The sequence below is a fragment of the Palaemon carinicauda genome, chromosome 7, assembly GCF_036898095.1.
Source record: "Palaemon carinicauda isolate YSFRI2023 chromosome 7, ASM3689809v2, whole genome shotgun sequence".
Classification (NCBI taxonomy): Eukaryota; Metazoa; Arthropoda; class Malacostraca; order Decapoda; family Palaemonidae; genus Palaemon; species Palaemon carinicauda.
Genome location: NC_090731.1, coordinates 139,296,352 through 139,316,554, shown reverse-complemented (window position 1 = coordinate 139,316,554; position 20,203 = coordinate 139,296,352). Strand labels below are relative to the sequence as shown.

Sequence of the window (20,203 nt, the reverse complement as noted above, 5' to 3'; positions counted from 1 at the left end):
TGCACCTCAAAATCGAGGTAAAAAAAAAGCCCCTAATGCTATAAATAAGGCACCTAAAAAGAGAGGTCAAAGAGTCTCTAATGCTAGAAGTGATGTACCTCAAAATCGAGGTAAAAAAAGACCTTAATGCTATAAATAAGGCACCTAAAAAGAGAGTTCAAGGAGCCTCTAATGCTGGAGATTACCGTTACCGTTACCGATCCCATAATCCACCAGGATCGTAGGGGCGCTGCATGGTGGAACACCGCAATAGGAGCCTCCACTTATCACGGTCGTGTGCGAGTGCCTGGGTCTGGGCGAAGGTTTTTCCTGTCCATTCAGCAATGTTGTCGGTCCACCTCTTTCTCTGCCACCCTCTTCTCCTCTTCCCCTGAACTGTTCCGTGGAGAATTGTCTTTGACAGGCCGCTTGATCTTGTTGTGTGGCCATACCATTTTAGATTTCTCCTCTTCACTGTGGACAGCAGATCTTCATAGCATCTTAAGTGTTGTCTCACTCTTCTGTTGACTTCTTCATTTGTGACATGCTCAATGTACGAGATGCCAAGCACTCGTCTGAAGCATCTCATTTCTGCAGCTTGGATCTTTCTCTGTAGCTCTGCCGTCAGTGTCCAGGATTCACAAGCATACAGAAGGATGGAAATGACTAGGGCATGCAATAGTCTCAATTTGGATTTGACAGCGATGTTTTTGCCTTTCCAGATTGGATTCAGTTTTGCAAGCGCCGCTATTGTTTGTGCGATTCTTGCATGGACTTCTGGTTTGGATCCTTCTTGGCTGATGATTGCACCAAGGTACTTGAATTGTTGGACTGTTTCAAGTTGTTGACCACCGACCACGATTTTTGCTTTGATTGATTCGTCGCTGTTTCTCATTAGTTTTGTTTTTTCAGCACTGATTTCCATTCCGTATCTGGTTGATGTTTCATCCAGACGTTTCACGAGGTTGACCAGCTCATCTTCGTTCCCTGCCAGGCCGTCAATATCATCAGCAAACCGAAGGTTGCTGATTGTTCGTCCTCCGATGCTAACTGTGCTCACATGATCTTCGAGTGCATCTGTCATAATTTGTTCAAGGAAGATGTTGAACAGGGTTGGTGACAGAAGGCAGCCTTGGCGGACACCTACTGAAGTGCGGAACTATTCGCCTATTTTGCCTTGGGCAAGGACCGCGCTGGTTGCTTTATTGTACAGCTGTTGGATCGTCAGTATCAGTTTTTGTCCCATGTTGTACCTGTTCATTGTGGCCCAGAGGGCATCATGCCATACGCGGTCAAATGCCTTTTTGTAGTCAATGAACACGTGAAAGATGTCTTGCTGGTGTTGGCTGTACTTCTCACACAGAACTCGAAGATTGAAAATCTGTTCCGTTGTGCTCCTTCCTCTTCTAAATCCAGCTTGTTCTTCGGCAATGATCTCTTCTGCCTGGGGTCTCAGTCGGTTCAGAATGACTCTCAACATCACTTTGCTTGCGTGGCTGATAAGGCTAATTGTTCTATAGTTTTGGCATTGCTGTAAGTTACCTTTCTTGGGAAGCGTGATGATGAGGGACTGTGTCCAGGGTGTGGGCCATTCACCTGTCTGCCAGATCTTGTTGCAGATGCTAGTGAGGATGTCAGTCACTGTCTCTCCGCCATGCTTTATAAGTTCTGCAGGGATGTGTCTACTCCTGCAGCTTTTCCATGTTTTAGCGATCTGATCGCTTCCTCCACTTCTTCTCTCAGAACTGGGAAGTCGTCGTTGTTAGATGATTTGTGGCACGATGTTACATTGGGATCTCCATTGGTCTGGTAGTTGTAAAGGTCGGAACAGTACTCTGTCCACCTCTTGAGTATGTCTTCTTCTTCCGTGAGGCAGTTCCCTGCTTTGTCTTGGATGGTACTGACTCGTGCTTCCTTTGGTTTTGTTAGATCTTTCACGATTTGGAACGCTCGCCTACTGTTGTTCTTCTCCAGCTTTTCCTCAATTTCTGTACACTGTTTCCCAATCCAATCTTCTTTGGCTTGGTTCATGCTTTTTCTTATCTTGCGGTTGATTTCTCTGTACGCTGTTGCTCAAGTGGGTGTGGTCTTGTTCTTTTTCAGTTCTCTTCTTTTGTCGCACATATCCATGATTTCATCTGTGACTCATCGCTGTGTTTTCCTGCGAACGTTTCCAAGCGTTTCGTTTGCAGACTCTATCATGACTTTGTTTAATTGAGCTGTCAGCGTTTCTGCGCTGTGGTCTTCCTCAAGCGTCAACAGTGGGGCAAACTTCCCTCCAACTGTTGCCTTAAAGGACTCTGTGATGTTGGGGTCCCTCAACCTGTCCAGGTTGAATTTCATCCTGGTGTTCTTGGGCTTCTTGATTGTCTTCAGCCTGAGTTTGAAGTTCACAAACACCAGATCATGGTCGCTACCGACATCTGCACCAGGGAAAGTTCTTGTTGTAGCTCTTTTGATCCCCGATCTGAACCGATTTTGTACAAGAATGTAGTCGATCTGGTTGTGGTAGATTCCATTAGGTGCATGCCATGTCCAGCGTCGTGATGCCTTGTGCTCACCGAGTGTATTTGCAAGCACAGCATTGTTGTAGCTGGCAAACTCTAGTAGTCGTAGTCCTCTCTCATTGGACACGTCATTGCACAAGGGGCCACAGAATTCCTTCCAGTCCTTCAGTGCGTCTTTGCCCACTTTCGCATTCCAATCTCCCTGGATGATAAGTATGTCCTTTTTGTCCACTTTGTCGATGGCTTCTTGGAGTTGACTGTAGAATGCCTCCACAGCATCATCGTCGTGGTCTGTTGTTGGTGCATAGGCCTGTACTATTGTGATGTTAAATGGTGCTGCTCTTAGGCGGATGGAAATGGCCCTGCTGGAAACTGGGCAGCAACCTAGTACAGAGTTCTTGACGTTCTTGTTGACAAGAAAACCTACGCCATTGGTATGTTTGTCCATCTCTCCGCTGTAGTAAAGTACATGACCTTCCTCGGTGAGATGTTCCCCATGGTTCTTCCACCTAACTTCACAGAGTCCCACAACGTGCCAGGTGTATTTCTCCAGTTCGTGTGTTAGTTCCTGTAGTTTCCCTGTCTGGGCAAGGGTTCTCACGTTCCATGTTGCTATTGCACCGTTATCTCTTCCTCGGATCTTCGGAGGGGATGTTGCACCAGTAGTACACTTGTCACGTCCGCCCTGGTGTGCAACGGATGGCGCGGTCCTTGTTGACCCGGGCGACGACCGAGCCGGTATGGTATCCTTTTTTGTTGTGTCCATCATGCAGTGTCTTGGGCTGATGAAGCCTGGCGGCGCCCATCCCTCTCCAGGCCGGGTAATACACCTCAAAATCGAGGTCAAAAAGTCCGAAACGCTATAAATAAGGCACCTAAAAATAGAGGTCATAGAGCCTCTAAAGCTACAAGTAATGCACCTCAAAATCGAGGTCAAAAAGCCCGTAACGCTATAAATAAGGCACCTAAAAATAGAGGTCAAAGAGCCTCTAAAGCTACAAGCAAGGCACCTCAAAATCGAGGTCAAAAAGCCCGTAACGCTATAAATAAGGCACCTAAAATACAGTATCTCAAAAAGAGTAGATATTGAGCAAATATTTTCTTGGCAGAATAAGATACAGCGTTATAAGACGTCTAACAGATTGGAAATAACACTGAAATTAGAATTCCTAAATTCCCAAAATACGTTGGAAGATTAAGCTACTAGACTATAAAAAGATGGAGACTAGAATGATAGTGACTAAAACGGGGTTTACGAGATGAAAGTATATAAAAGTTCAGACGAAAAACACGGAAATATAATGACTCAAAGAAAAACAGTGCATCCATTATCCGTATAGGCCTATTCACTTTGGTCTCTTTTAACTACATAATGACTGAAGATTATTGTTTTAGATTTGGAAATAAACTGTAGCGACATAATTCTACAGTATTGTTGTAAAAAAAAAAAAATTTATGCAAAAGTACTAAATATCAATATTTTCGATACAACGGATGTGCAAAATATTATGTGTTGTAATTCACATTTCAAATACTTTAAGGGAACATGTACATCGTATATAAACCAGTTATCAAACCATTGATTTTTAGAATGGGAAATGAATCCAATAGTTCAATTTAAGAACCCCGTGATTCTTATATATCCATATTTAGCATCTTATCTAGCAATGTTTCATATGAATTCAAGCTGATACGGATGAAGAAAAATATATATATATATTTTCAAACGTATTATCTAGCTTCAAAAATAAAAGCTGAGGGGGAAGTGAAAAGAACTCAAAATCTAATACTGAGAACATAATAATTACGTTACATCAGTTTAAAAAAACATATAAGAAAAATGAACAATGTAATTAAAGGGATGTATTTTAATAACGAAAATGATATTAATCAACTCAACAGCATCAAATCATGAATAATGTAAATGACTGTATATGTTGCACTGGCAAGAATACACATAGAATAGTTGAATATTTATCAACAGTTAGTTTAAATGCAAATTTAAAAGATTTGACTACTTGCCTTGAGTGTTCAATCAAAACAAGACATTTCAAGATGACGGCCTTATTGTAATTTGAGTCTACAGTAAACACGATCACATTAACCAATGAAGAAAGCCACGAACATAAAAACATCCTTTACACAGAAATAATCGATAATGTTTTTTTTTCTACAAATTAAATGCATCAGTAAATTAACATCTTTGTAACGGGCAGTGTTGTAATAAACAGAAATGGTTATGTATAAATGCAGCATTCGTGTAAATATACTGACAATAGGACTGTTGGGTAGCTTCGTTTATCATGTAAATAATGTTACACTCGTATATAGTGAACTAACAAAAATCACATTTTAATCCAGATTTGTTCAAACTTTCATTTCCTAGGAAAAGCATGTCCTGAAAACATGCAAGATAACAAAGTCTGTTTCTAACACAATGACCAAGGGTTTTATGCATCGTCAGTTCAAAATATAGTTAAATTCAAACGAAGTTTTTAAAAGTATTTTTTCCAGTTCCCACTGCTCAGATTATCCTATAATCGCTTGTCTCTTTCTATAGTTTATCTTTTTAGGCTAAATATCATTCTTTGTGTCTGAAATATTTATTATTACCAAAAAGATAAGTTGAAAAAAAAAAGTCGAGAGGAGACTGCCCAAGTATCAAGTCTAAGTAAAAAAAAAAGGCATGTGAACTTAGTAACCATTCCCCAAACACTTGCTTAGAAACCAAAAGGTTGATCAATTCTTTGGTCATTCCTGGATACATATGTGTATGATGAAAAGGGTGTGTGTGTGTATATATATATATATATATATATATATATATATATATATATATATATATATATATATACATACATATATATATATATATATATATATATATATATATATATATATATATATATATATATATATATATATATATACACATATATATACACATATTCCTACATTAAAGGATCAATTGACTGATGCACCCTCTCCAATGCCTTTAATTAGAGGCATACTTTTCCACCAAACCCCTTCTCTCCAATTCATCCTTCACCTTATCTCATCATCTAATTCTCAGTTCCCATCTTCATCTTCTCTAACAGTCCCAAGCACTCCTCACTTCCTCCCCACCATCCATCTCAATGTGTGCCCACACCATCTCACTCGTGACACTCTTATCGCCTCTGTAATCTTTACTACGGCTGCTTTTCTTCTTATTTCATCATTTTCCAATCTTTTAAGCAGTGGTATTCTCATGATCCACCTCACCTTTTTCATCTCTGTTCAGTCAAGCTTTGCTTCCTCTTAGGGCCCATTCATCCTATCCATACATAAACAATGGTATTATTACTGTGCTTTAGAAATATACATTCAGCTTTATTGGTATTTTCATATCGCATACCACTCCTGCTACCACTCTCTACTTCCCCGCAAGCTGCTTTTACCATATACTTCAGCTTCTTATCCTCCCTCCTGACTTATAGAAGATCCCAAGTTTCAACTTTAAAACTACCCCCACTTAAAAAACATTACTCCCGTAATCTTTTAAATACCGAGGTCCTGTGAAATTGAAGCCCTCCCTTATTAGCCATTTTTTGCTGCATTGAGTATAGTTTAGGCTTTAGGTTTTGGTCCCTTGACATCAAAATACTTTTACTGGACCTTAATGCTTATGAAAGTGGAGATCCAATCGGCAATTGTCATTTGTATTTTATAAGGACAGCTGATTTTTTTGCTCCAACGCTGTCTGCTATTTTCCTGAAGTTAACAAAAAGAGGTTCTTTTCGTACTTTTTGGAGAATTGGTAATTTTACCTTATTATGTAAACATGTTAATGGTAACTCTAACGCAGCTGATAATCCCTCCATTTCCATAATGTCCATATTATCTAAAGTTTTTGAGCATCTTTTGGCAAAACGTTTAAATGGACAAGCTAAAGGTAATCAATTGTTCCATAGTTTACAGTTTGGCTTTTTTCAAAGGCCTTGGTGCATGTGAAGCCCTTTTATCCAATTTCCAATGCTGATTGTGGTAAGGAAGTTTTTATGAATAGCCTTGCTTTTAGAGCTGCCTTTGACTGTGTTAATACTCATGAGACCATTGTTTTCAAATTTAAACAGATGGGAGTATGTGCAATCGTACTAATGGTTGTATAACTCATAAAAACAACAAAAAATTCTAAAGTTTATTCAGTTATTATATCATTAATAATTATTATAATAATCAAACAATAAAAAATTTCGAGTCTGCATAACGCTTACGAATCTTATTCCTCAAACGAATAAACAATAATAATATTGACTTCATTTTCTGTTCGCAAACTACTGCTCACGGGCAGATCAATACATGGGTGAAGTTTAAATGGTTTCTCGAATTCGTATAAACAACGGGACAGTTCGCATTTTCCAGCAGCTGAACGGATCGTTTTAATCCATGTGTTTCAGTCCTAAAAAGATATTAAAGCCATATGAATGAAAGCCTTCCCAAAAGATGAAAAATAAGAGTCTACTTGATTTCTTCTTAAAAATAACTCTCGTATGAAATGCATAAAAAAGAAAAAAAAAAAAAAACAGAATGTAGAATGTACATAATTAGTTTAATTTGGAGAATACTTTTAGTAAAAAAAGCCCTAAATTACTGCGTAAACGTTATTTATTACCACCCTTGTAAACTAACAATATTTCATTTGTTTTAAGGAATGGCATATTTTAAGGAAAATTCATCAAGATTATCTTCATGTCTAATGTTTCTTTTTGTGTGTGTTGATGAATACAAATTTAAACAGATAAAATTAAGACATTCTACGGCCAGGTTATGCTTCTTATCAACCATGTAAGTTTTCGTACGTCTGCTATATTTTTTCAACAAATATATTTTACCTCTTCTAGGTTTATTGTAGCTGACGAGAACGAATGGACCGTAAATTCTCCCCAACAGTCTCATACATTTTCATATATTTCCTCTTATCGCGAGACATCGCCTCGATAGACACGATTTAAACAAAGGTTTCATCGACATAAATTCTGAGAGTTTGTTTCAGCTTTATCTATGCGTGCTCGTCCAAACATAGTTTCAACGACTCCCTTTCTTCTCGCTGGTCAAGTTTTTCACTGGGAAGTGTAGCCATCCAATGATACTACATTATTAAAAATTTGCATTTAAAAAATGTTAAATGTCTGGCAACATTTAATACAGGATTTTTACCGGTTTAAAAAACGGATATATTGACGTAAAGTACTGATATTACGGCCGCCAACCCGTAAAAGATAATAACAAAGTAAGGTAACAGTATATTTTTACGGAGAATTTCTGATTAAAATTACGGTTTTTTTAAGTGTATGAAATAGTACTACAATAACGAAAAAGAATGAAGTTTGAAAAAAAAAAAAGCCGATATCTATTTTCTTCCCTGATTTGAGAACAGATTTTCTGCGACTAATTTAAGATAGATCTGTTCTTTCTGAAATTGGGTAAGAAATAACTCTTTAGGTAAAGTAAAATTTAATAGGTATGATGTATATAATACAATAGTTACTATTAGATTTAACGACAATAACTCCTTTCAAATTGTTTATTAAACCATTTTACCATCCCATTGTAGTTCATACGATATTAATAGGAATAAACTGTTAACTCAAAACACGTTTTTACACTGTTAGGCAGCTACTTCTTCAATGTTTTAAAAGTTTAATCGACTGAGGGTTGCTGTGGAAAACATCAATACTCTTTCTAATATTCCACTAAAGAGGTAATTGGAATACCAAGGACACGCTACTGTTAATATAGTACGTTGCTATATTTTTTTTTTTTCAATTTCTAGTAAAATTAGATTAGACTTTCATGATTCGACTCCTGTAGGACAACAGGGCCACAAAATGATCTATCTTAGAATCCTGGATCGGAGATGATGGCCCTGTTAATTTCAGACACTTATTATTTACAAACTTTCGGTGATTGAATAACAATTTGATTAATTGCGAAAAATATAAGACTTGTATTTTTCCACACTCCTCATTAATGCGTCAAAGTTTTGAAAGGACATTTTTGTAATTAAGTAGTTCTTTTTTTTCTTATCGCTGATTAATTCTCCCTCAATCGATGTAAAGTTTTCCAATCGATGTCAAGTTTTGAGAAACATCCATCAAACATTAATCATTTGCGACGTATCTGCAGACCACGTTTTATTACAATATTTCAATAAAAAAAATGTTTTTTTACCAGTATATTAGGAAGAAAAATGAAGCTCATGCATTAAAAATTATAATTAAAATCGCTAACAGTAAACTATTACCTATGTAGGCCAGTGACAATTGAGTCATCAATTCAAGTATCATTATTATTACCATATTTTGTGAGTATTCTATTGACCCTTTTTTTATTAAGAGATGTTTAAACTGAATTTTTGGGGGGACAGAAAAACAAAAGAGTTAACGAAAAGAAAAAGATAGTTTTCCATCTCAAAATCTAAAGTATAATAGGGAACCTTTCATAAAGAATTTAAAGTCGAAATCATCACCTAGTGTCACATGAATTACTGAAGATTAATATTGGGAAAAAAAAAAGGTGATACTTACTTTTAATTTACAAATATTAAAAATGGGTCCATAGTTATTATAAGAGCTTCCTCCGACTCCTTAAACTCTTATGGGCTCAGGTAATAAAAAATCTAGATTTAGAGCCGGTAGAGAATTTATAATTCTTGGGATCTGCCTTAAGCCATGAGAGTGACCTTGAAGCTAAAATTGTTGATAGGAAAAAGCTGCTTGGAGGGAATGGAGGGAGGTACATGAGGTGAAAGATATGATGTGAAAACATGGAACTATTGTACCTTGAGAAGATCAGTGATTGTATATATGGTTTAAAACATGAATATTAAAGAATGAAAAAGCAAAGAATCCATCACAATATTCAATTAATATTAGGCTTTGTCACGGAATAATTAGCCTTATTATTCCCCATTGTCTTTTTAAAGTTTTATTACAAGAATGATGACAATATCCATAACATTCAAGATGATCCTAAAAATTGAAGAAAGGTGTATTTTCGTAAGTTCGATTACACCATGAGTGTAGACTGTTTTTTCCCCACGGATAGGATGATATTCACAACTTCATTAATACTTATATCTAAACATAAATCAGATCCCTTATAATGTGAAAGTTTCGAAGGAAGCCTTAATTAACCCATGGAGTGCTACCTGATGCTTGAAATTCCAAAAACAACTAATACTCTTACACAGAATAACGTACCACATGTAAGATACCAAAAAAGACCCTTTGCTTCAAAAAGCACTGACTACAGTTTCCATTTTCCGTATTTCTTTATTTCTAATTCTAATGTTTATAAAGTCATTAAGCCTATTTCTTATAATTCTATAAATTCCAGATAAATAAAACACTTCATCATAGTATTAGACAAAATCCTGTATATTTTATCTAAACTTGACTTTTATAACATAAAAATTATCACTATATGATAACAAAACACTCTTAAATTGAAAACAGATTTTCAGTCAAATAGGCCTAATAACAAACGTCGACAAAAGAAAAAACTTGCCAAGAAAAATATTCTAACGTGGAATATAATAAAATATATATTTTCTTTTTTCCGGCAGGTGCATCGAAATACTGCGTCGTGTACCAACCATGTTTCACACAATTGTACATAATTCCTTTTGTATATATTATGCTTGTATCTTCGCTCCTCCCTCGCACTAAAACGAACATGAAAATTCCTGTCTGGTTTTTCCTCTGTGATATTGTCTGTCTTGTGAACTTGTCATGTCCTGTTGCCTTGAGGTTTTGTATATAAGGAGAGTGTTCCACAACAATATAACTCAGTCGTTTCCAACCTGCCTTTGATTTCACAACTCCTCTCTCGGCCCGTCACATTGGTGACCCCGGAAGTCGACTCGCTCCCACTGCCTTCCACCCCCACCCCCTCGCCCCTTCATCGTTGGTACTATGGCGGACTCTACGGCAGTTGGTGCTGCGGCCGCTCCATTCAAACTTTCATCGTTTGGCAGCGGAGAGGCGTTTGCTTGGTTTCAGCGCGCAGAAGTCCAGTTTCGTATCAGGGGCGTGACTCGCTCAACCACCAAAGCGGATTATGTTCTCGCGGCGATACCCGAGGACACCTTCCCAGAAATATCCGACTGGCTTTGTGAACAAGGAGATACCCCAATAGCGTATGACGACCTCAAATCATACCTTCTGCAGCAGTACTCGCCGTCGCCAGCCGCCCGTATAGCAAAGCTTTTTCAGCTCTCGCAACAACCGTTGGGGGACCAAAGGGCTTCGTTTGCGCTCAGGGAAATGACCAATATCGCTCGCCTTCAACCTGCCGCAGACGGCTCTCCTCGTGAGGTGAACCTACTCCGTGCCCTTTGGATACGCCGTTTACATGAACCTGTGCGCGCTGCCATACCCGATGTTGATAGTTTACCCATAAAGGACTTGATGACCAAAGCCGACGCCCTTATGGACAGCCACTTCAAGACCTCCATCAACGCCTCCACCCCTGACGACGAGGATGCCTATTCAACGTCAACCGAAGCCGACATGAATGCCGTAGGACATACACGCCTACCCCGTGACGTGCCGAATCGGCGACAAAGCCGCCCACCACCCACCAATCGCTCGCGCCCCAACGAACGACTTCTACAGCCACTTACTACCTCCCATCCACCGCAGTTTTGCTACTACCACTTCAGATTCGGGGCAACCGCGAAGAAATGTGCCAAAGATTGTCAGTGGCCAAAAAACGTGTAAGTAGGCCATCGCTTGTGGTGGTGGCCTCCCATGTTTCTAATCTTTTCTTTTTACAGGATGTAGGAACGGGCGTGCGATTTTTGGTAGACACGGGTGCTTGTCGTTCTCTTTTGCCAAGGAAACTCTTCAAGGCACAACGTAGTCTGTCTACATCTGCCGACGTCCGCTTGGTAGCTGCCAACGGATCTGCGATACCCACCTACGGTTACGAGAGCCTCACATTATCGTTCAGAAACGGTAAATTCAATTGGAAGTTTCTCGTTGCTGACGTCACAATGCCAATCCTCGGTGCGGATTTCCTCTCTCATTTCCACCTTCTGGTCGTTGTCGCCCACCGACGATTGGTCAACGCAGACTCGTACTTGTCGACACTTTTCCTATCCCCCACGCCCCTCTCCTTCTCTCCACCGATGCCAGCGACGTCGCTATTGGTGCAGTACTCGAGCAGGTGGTCAAAGGCTCGCCCCGCCCATTGGCCTTCTTCAGCAGAAAACTGTCTAAGGCAGAATCGGGTTATTCTACCTTCGATCGAGAATTGCTGGCGGTGCACTTGGCTGTCCGTCACTTTCGCCATTTCTTAGAAGGTACGCCCTTCGTCATTCGCACAGACCACATGCCGCTGGTGCACGCCTTCACTCGACAGTCTGACGCCTGGTCCGCCCGTCAACGCCGGCATCTCTCCGCCGTGGCTGAATACAATTGCACCCTCCAATACGTCCCTGGGAAAATGAATCCCGTTGCCGATGCCCTGTCAAGAAACACGTTGGCTGCCGTTCAACTGGGATTGGATTACAACGCCCAGGCTAAAGCCCAACGACAGGATCCAGAGTATCAAGCTTGTAGGACATCCTGCACGTCCTTCCGTTGGGAGGATTTTCCCCTCGAAAGCTCCAACACCACCCTCCTCTGTGACGTCAATACTGGTAGACCGCGACCTTGGATTCCTGCTCCCATGCGCCGACAGGTGTTCGATTTTATCCATCCCTCGTGCCGTTCTACTGCACAGCTGCTGAAGGCAAAGTTCATTTGGCACGGCATTTCTAAGGATGCTAAGGATTGGGTCCGTGCCTGTACTTCTTGCCAAACTTCCAAAGTACATCGACACACGGATTCAGGAGTGGGCACCTTTCCTCAACCTCAGCGTCGTTTCGCACACATTCACGTCGACGTTGTAGGCCCCCTACCCACATCACAAGGACATCGTTACCTGTTTACCGTCATCGACCGCTCCACTCGTTGGCCTGAAGCCATTCCCATGGAAACTGCAACGTCCGCCTCCTGTACATCTGCCTTACTCTCTGGATGGATTTCAAGATTCGGTATCCCTGAGCATATTACTTCTGACAGGGGAACCACTTTCACCTCTCAATTATGGACGTCATTAGCGAATCTCCTGGGCATCACCCTACATCAGACAACGGCCTAAAACCCCGCTGCCAATGGAATGGTTGAACGTTTTCATCGCACCCTCAAAGCAGCTTTGATGTCCCGCTGCAAGGATTGCAACTGGTTTACTCAGCTTCCCTGGGTCCTCCTGGGACTAAGGACCACTCCTAAAGACGTCCTCGACGTCTCGGCAGCCGAAATGGTGTATGGCGACCCGTTGGTCGTCCCTGCCGAGTTTTTTCCTTCTACAACCTCCTCCGACGATCTCCAGCGCATACGTCACGTCGTGGGAAAATTTACTCCGTGCCGCCAGACTTACAAGCCCCCAGCGAAGCATCACATACCAACGGACTTGCTCTCTGCAACGCACGTCTTCCTGCGCAACGACACCAGCAAGCCACCGTTAACGCCCCCTTACACGGGACCTTTCCTTGTGATCCGACGCAGTCCGAAAGCATTCCTCCTAAACATTCGGGGCAAAGAAGACTGGGTCTCCATTGATCGTCTAAAACCTGCTTATCTTCTGCCAGATGACCCGCCTACAGTTCGCCTCTCTAGATCAGGGCGCCCTATTTAACATGTACAGTATGTCATTTTTAGGGGGGGGAGCCATGTACCAACCGTGTTTCACACAATTGTACATAATTCCTTTTGTATATATTATGCTTGTATCTTCGCTCCTCCCTCGCACTAAAACGAACATGAAAATTCCTGTCTGGTTTTTCCTCTGTGATATTGTCTGTCTTGTGAACTTGTCATGTCCTGTTGCCTTGAGGTTTTGTATATAAGGAGAGTGTTCCACAACAATATAACTCAGTCGTTTCCAACCTGCCTTTGATTTCACAACTCCTCTCTCGGCCCGTCACAGTCGTGAAGGAAGACTAGTTTTATTTTTAAGGGATCAGCATGAATTCCAGAGATGGCTAAAGTATGCATTATAAGCGTGTCCATAAATTTGAATTGAATAAGGATATTGAAGATGCAAATAGCTTTCTCTGGTGAAATACAAAGTGGGTAAATGAATGGATGAATTTGCATAGATTAATGGAACGGAAAGGAAGATATGCAAGACATTTGGAAAAGTCGAAAGAGTTTCCAGGTGTTCGAAAATTACGAACAAAATATGGGGTATAAGGTGCTATGGAAGTAAATCATGCGTGTTTAGTAAAACATGAAATTACACACACACACACACACACACACACACACAAACATATGTATATATATATATATATATATATATATATATATATATATATGTGTGTGTGTGTGTGTATGTATATATATACATATGTATATATAGATATATATATTTGTATATATGTATATACATATCTAAATATATAACATACACACACACACACACACACACACACATATATATATATATATATATATATATATATATATATATATATATATATATATATATACATACGTATATATATATATATATATATATATATATATGTGTGTGTGTGTGTGTGTGTATATATATATATATAACACTCCTTTAATACTACGAACAGATAAAAAGATCAGCCATGTGTCGTAACCTCTTGCTCAATTTACACTGAACAATCGGGATATAGCTTAAACGTGCCTTCAGGCGGCAGACAACCATCACAACAAGGGTTATGGAGATCTACTTCCTTCTCCACAGACATTTCCTTATTGTTGTGTGCCATTTTGGCGAAAGAAGTTTCAATAGGTTGTTGTTGTTGAGATATGGCAGTTATATTCTCGTAATTTTATTCCAGGTACCAACATTTATCGTGAAAGGATGTTCGGAACAGTGCCGATTTATACACTACTTGTGGAGTAAATAACTCCGGCGAATCACAATAGAGTAAAATTCCATTGTGACAGGCTGCTCATCCTCGCTCACTCGAAAACATAATGTGTCACCGAAGCCCTTTTCTCAACAGAAACATGAATACAGAGATGCAAGATGAAGAAAAACGGTATAAAGTTCGGGAGTGGTAGGGTCGGTCCCCACCCCACACACACACACACACACACACACACAGATTGCCCAGAGCATTCGATCTGTGTAGGTTTTGCTTCATAACATAAGCAAGGTTTTCAGAATTTCCTGGGTCAGATGTGGAACCCTGAGGCTTTTCTTAGAGATATTTCCCCATCAAAAAACACTCACCAAACATCAAAGAGGTGCTAATGCTAGCCCGAGGTTATTGATTTCTTTCTCATTGTAGGGTTTCACACGTCCTACATAAGTATTGCACCCTTCACTCACTTTGAAAAAGGCTGACAGAAGACTAGGCCTAAAGGGTACCTGACACTTGCACACATTCGTGGCACGCACTGGCACGCATTGATGCGCGAACTCGCGTGAACGAGTCGTGAAAATGTCGTGAACAGTGCTGGAACTCGCGTGCCAGAGCGTACCAATGCGTGCCATGCGTGCCCAGAACTTTGAAATGTTTAAAGTTTGTGGCACGCATTGGCACGCACAAAATAGTCGTGAACGATGCGCCAACTGGAGTGAACTGGAGTGAACAGTGCGGGAACTGGCGTGAACTGGAGTGAACGATGCGGGAAGTGGCGTGAACTTTATAATGAAGAGAAACAAAAAGGAAACGAAAAAATTAATGAAAAAGAGAAAAATAAACCTAATAAATTTTTATATTTGCTGTTTTAATGTGAAAAAAAATTATATCTTATTGCAAACTATTTCTATAACTTTATAATGAAGAGAAACAAAAAGGAAACGAAAAAATTAATGAAAAGGAAAGAAAAATAAACCTAATAAATTTTTATATTTGCTGTTTTAATGTGAAAAAAATTATATCTTATTTCAAACTATTTCTATAATTTTATAATGAAGAGAAATAAAAAGGAAACGAAAAAATTAATGAAAAGGAAAGAAAAATAAACCTAACAAATTTTTATATTTGCTGGTTTAATGTGAAAAATAAATGATATCTTATTTCAAACTATTTCTATAACTTTATAATGAAGAGAAACAAAAAGGAAACGAAAAAATTAATGAAAAGGAAAGAAAAATAAACCTAATAAATTTTTATATTTGCTGTTTTAATGTGAAAAAAAATGATATCTTATTTCAAACTATTTCTATAACTTTATAATGAAGAGACAAAAAGGAAACGAAAAAAATTAATGAAAAGGAACGAAAAATATAAACCCAATAATTGTTTATATTTTCTGTTTGAATGTAAAAATAAAATGATGTCTTATTTCATGCACACACTTATTTTCCTCTATTACCAATCGAGAGCCAAAATTTTTGTTTTAAATAAAAATGAACTGAAAAATAAACACAAGAAATTTTTAAGTTTGCTGTTTGAATGTAAAAATAAAATGATGTTTTATTTCATCAACATACTTATTCTTCTTTATTACCTTAAAATGAAGAGCAAAACAAATTTTTTCTGTTTGCTGTTTTAATGTAAATATAAAATGATTTCTTATTTCAACACACTTTTTTCTCTATTACCTTAAAATCAACAGCCTAAAATCTTTTCATGTTTGCTGCTTTTAATGTTGAAATAAAATGCTTTCTTAATACTTGTACATATTTTATGTCTGCTATTTATATGTAAATCAAATGCTTTCTTATTGAAACAAAAATAAAGGGCAACAAAAAATACAAACGAAAAAGATACGTTTCTTCTCAATGCAATGGTGTCTCTGACAGAAAGCATTGTTGTCTCTTCCGAAGCCAATCCAAGAATGTCCTCAGGTTGGAGAAGCCCCGTTTTTATATGGAGTGGCCAATTCGTGAACTGGCTTGAACGATGCGTGAACGATGCGGAATGATGAGCGAACTCGCGTGAATGTGTCGTGAATTTCTCGTGAACTAGGCGTGCCAATTCGTGCCATGGCGTTAACGTCGCGTGAACTTGTCGTGAACGATGCGCGAACTGCAGTGAACTGGTCGTGAACTGGAGTGAACTGGTCGTGATCAGTGCGGGAAAAACCCCAGTGCGTGGCAAAAATGCGCGCAAGTGTCAGGTAGGCTTAATCCTTCACGTCAAGGTTGATTTTCACAAGTAGTATTTTAGATATGAGTTGGATGCATAGAACTCAACTCTGGCCCAACCACACTTCAACTCTGATATTCAATTAAAAAAATTAGTTGGGAAGGAGCTTGCAAATTTGTGGCAAAGAAGTTATTAAGGAAGTTTATCGATACTTGATAAACACAAAATAAACAACACCGTATCGAGATATGAGATATTGAAAGAAACAATATCTACTAGGGAAAGTTGAAAAATAGCAAAAAATAATCCGGATAAAGAGACTAATTTAGGACAGCCTAGGAATTAACGAACAAATATCTATTAAGAAAATTCAGGTTTACATTATATATAATTCTATTGAATATTAGAAATCGTCAAAATCGAAGTCCTGATTTAAAACTTTTGGAGAATGTGCTATAATCGCTAAAATGAGATAATCTCCAATCTAGACTTAACGATAGGCATTTAGTTTTTATCATTGTTAAAGGGTGGAGATTTGGCATCCCTAGGTATAAGAAGTTTGGGTCAAGGGAAAAGCAAAGCAGGAAGAGATTACACAAGATACAAATAAGAAAAGCAACACGTGATTTAAATGTAATTCAGATCCATGAACGGTAACTGTGAGGAATAATTTATGAAGAATAAGAATTTCAATTGTTAAATAAATTTCAAAAATTAATCACATTAGCTAATGTAATAGAAAATATAATTTTACTTACCTATGGTCCATAGTGCGAATAGATAACAACAATCTTTCTTCAATTATTCGTTCTAGTATTATACTTTAGTTATGATACAATTACTCTTGATAGAATTCTTCAAAAATATTTATTCAGGTGAACTATTCAGGGCATTTCTTTAATCTATTTACCAATTGACACGTAGATCTTACGGGAACAAACCAAATCTTTATCAAAATCCGATTAGCTTACACGAAACCCCCAACTAAAATATATCAGGAGACCACATCCGATCTGGACCATTATGAATGAATGAACTGTGAAATATTCGGAGGACTTTGTATTTACATTAAATAATTTACTGACTTATCTGTATATCATTATCTTTATATGTTTATGTATATCTATCTATCTATCTTTCTATCTATCTATCTATCTATATATATATGTATATATATATATATATATATATATATATATATATATATATATATATATATATATATATATATATATATATATATATACATATATATATATATTCAACTCGTGCATGTTCCTGAAAAATATTAAAAAACGTATATACATGCTTTCATTTTCAAACTAATTTTACATGCCTTCTCAATTATTACTATCATTATCATTATTATAATCAGGTATTATTATCATCATTATAAGCTTAACCGTATATATTCATATCTAAAAATAACAAATCGAAATCTATCCTCTCAATTGCCATTAACTTCGAATAATGTCTGATAACAACTCAATATGTTAAGAGCATTGTCATGATGCATTCTGAATTAAGAACAATAATTGTTCTCTTTAGCGTTCTTACAGAGAAGTAATGAATGTTCCTCGATGTTACCCTCTCCCTTTCCCTTTTTTGATACTCAAAAGGTGATGAATTGTTTTACACAAGGAGGTATGATGACCAAGTCACTAATTTGACATGGAGGGTGAAAGAAGTACCTGTACGGGATAATGAGATATCCACCCCCCATTTTACTAGTTAAAAGGAATTGCATTTTATCTTCATGGGAATCAAAACATCTAAAATAATAATAATGATGATGATGATGATGATAATAATAATAAGAAGAAGAAGAAGAAGAAGAAGAAGAAGAAGAAGAAGAAGAAGAAGAAGAAGAAGAAGAAGAAGAAGAAGAAGAAATCAAGAAAACTACAATAACCATCTCAAAGATTACATTATCATCATCGTTACGGCAAAAGAAATAACTTAATGATAATAACACGAAGTTCAGATTAATCTCCTATTACACCATGCAGTTTATCACCGTGGGACGCTCCTCTGTGGTGCGATCTAAACAGGAAGATCTTTCATTACCAGGGTTTAAACTTGATTCTGCTGCTTTTTACCTTAGATTACCTTAAAACGTTTCCAAATTCCTTATATTTGAAGGTAGTAAAATCGGAATTACCTTATAAATATCCTTATTTTACAAATTACCTTGAAACCATGAAAATTACCTCAAAACTAAGGTAATTACCTTAAAAGTTTAAACCCTGATTCAATACACAAGATAGATAAGACGAGGAATCAGTTGTACCTTTACTACCTCTATTGGAAATAAAATAAAACCGAAGACAAAGCACAATCTTTTGGGTGTCTCCACTAAATCCCCAACAAGACATGTACTTCATGATGTATTTAAGGAACATAATGGTTTAAATCTTGAACATAGTAACATTACCTGGATTAGAAAAAAACTTGAAATGTTCTACAGATGAAAGAGCTTGGCCAGGGTCAAATGATATAATTAACTTATTTTTCGATTATTTCATGAGTGAACCGGGTGCTTTGAGCTGACAGCATAGTAAAATATGATGAGAAATAATGAGAACACTAAATACCAGGCTATCAATTATTCCTATCTCATCCTCTTTTCCAATATATATGTAAAGCAGTTTTGTTAATGCGATTAAAAGTAAATGCATTAGGAAATTACCAAGCTAATCTATATCTTAATCCAACAGGCCTTCAAATTTTTCATTAAAAGAACAGCGAATTCCGCTGCATGCTTATGTAACTGCATGCTTAAGTAACCAAGTTGGAGCATTCATATTCTTATAACTGTTTGTTCGATATCAACAGTTTCATCGCAACTAATGAAATGAGCAATTCAAATTCGATATCTTCTTGGTCTATGTGTTCACGATCAGTAGCACACTTGTTCCCGGTTGCCGAGTGGAGGTTTAAAGGTAACTCATGAAAGGCAGAGACAAGGAATAGTGACAATGCTATACAAACGGACAAATATATATATATATATATATATATATATATATATATATATATATATATATACGTATATATGTATATATATATATATATATATATATATATAATATACGATCAGCGTCCAAATACCCTCTCCATACATAGTAGGACCAAGGAGAACCAGGCAATGGCTGGTGATGACTCAGCAGGTAGACCTACAGGCTTCACCTATAGCCCCCATCCTTAACTCATAAGGATGGTGAGGTTGCAGACACGACAATACTGTACACTATCGAGCTTGAGTGGAACTCGAACCTCAGTCCGGCAGATCACCAGGCAGGGACGTTTCCAATAGGTCACCACGATATTAGATTAAAACCGTGTGATGTGAAGGCGTGCATTTGGACATTTAAGTTAACGACGTCGGTGAAATAACGCCACCGTATTGATGTGAAAGCTTCACTAGATTTTTCAGTCAAGTGTGGCACAATGCTGACGTCGACGGTTTAAAACTGCATGATGTGAAAGGGAATAATCTATTGATTTCTTTCTCTTATTTTTTTTTACTCTGATCACCTTTTCCTTTTCGTCTGGTCATTAAACTTGTGGCTGTTTAAAATCCTGTAATAAAGAGTCAGTA

General features: G+C 37.9%; 2 protein-coding genes across 2 annotated transcripts in view; both read right to left on the bottom strand.

The window, feature by feature from the left end:
• Positions 1-1,138: 1,138 nt before the first annotated feature.
• Positions 1,139-2,010, bottom strand: LOC137644574 (uncharacterized). Its single transcript, XM_068377533.1, has 2 exons — positions 1,666-2,010; positions 1,139-1,423 (listed from the first exon to the last, which is right to left on the bottom strand). The coding sequence occupies exons 1-2, from the start codon at positions 2,008-2,010 to the stop codon at positions 1,139-1,141; spliced, it is 630 nt and encodes a 209-aa protein (XP_068233634.1).
• Positions 2,011-2,124: 114 nt separating this feature from the next.
• LOC137644572 (craniofacial development protein 2-like) overlaps positions 2,125-20,203 on the bottom strand; it is a 19,959-nt gene continuing 1,880 nt past the window's right edge. The window contains exon 2 of the mRNA XM_068377532.1: positions 2,125-3,361. Coding sequence (XP_068233633.1) covers positions 2,125-3,361 — 1,237 coding nt within the window. The remainder of the gene's footprint in view (positions 3,362-20,203) is intronic.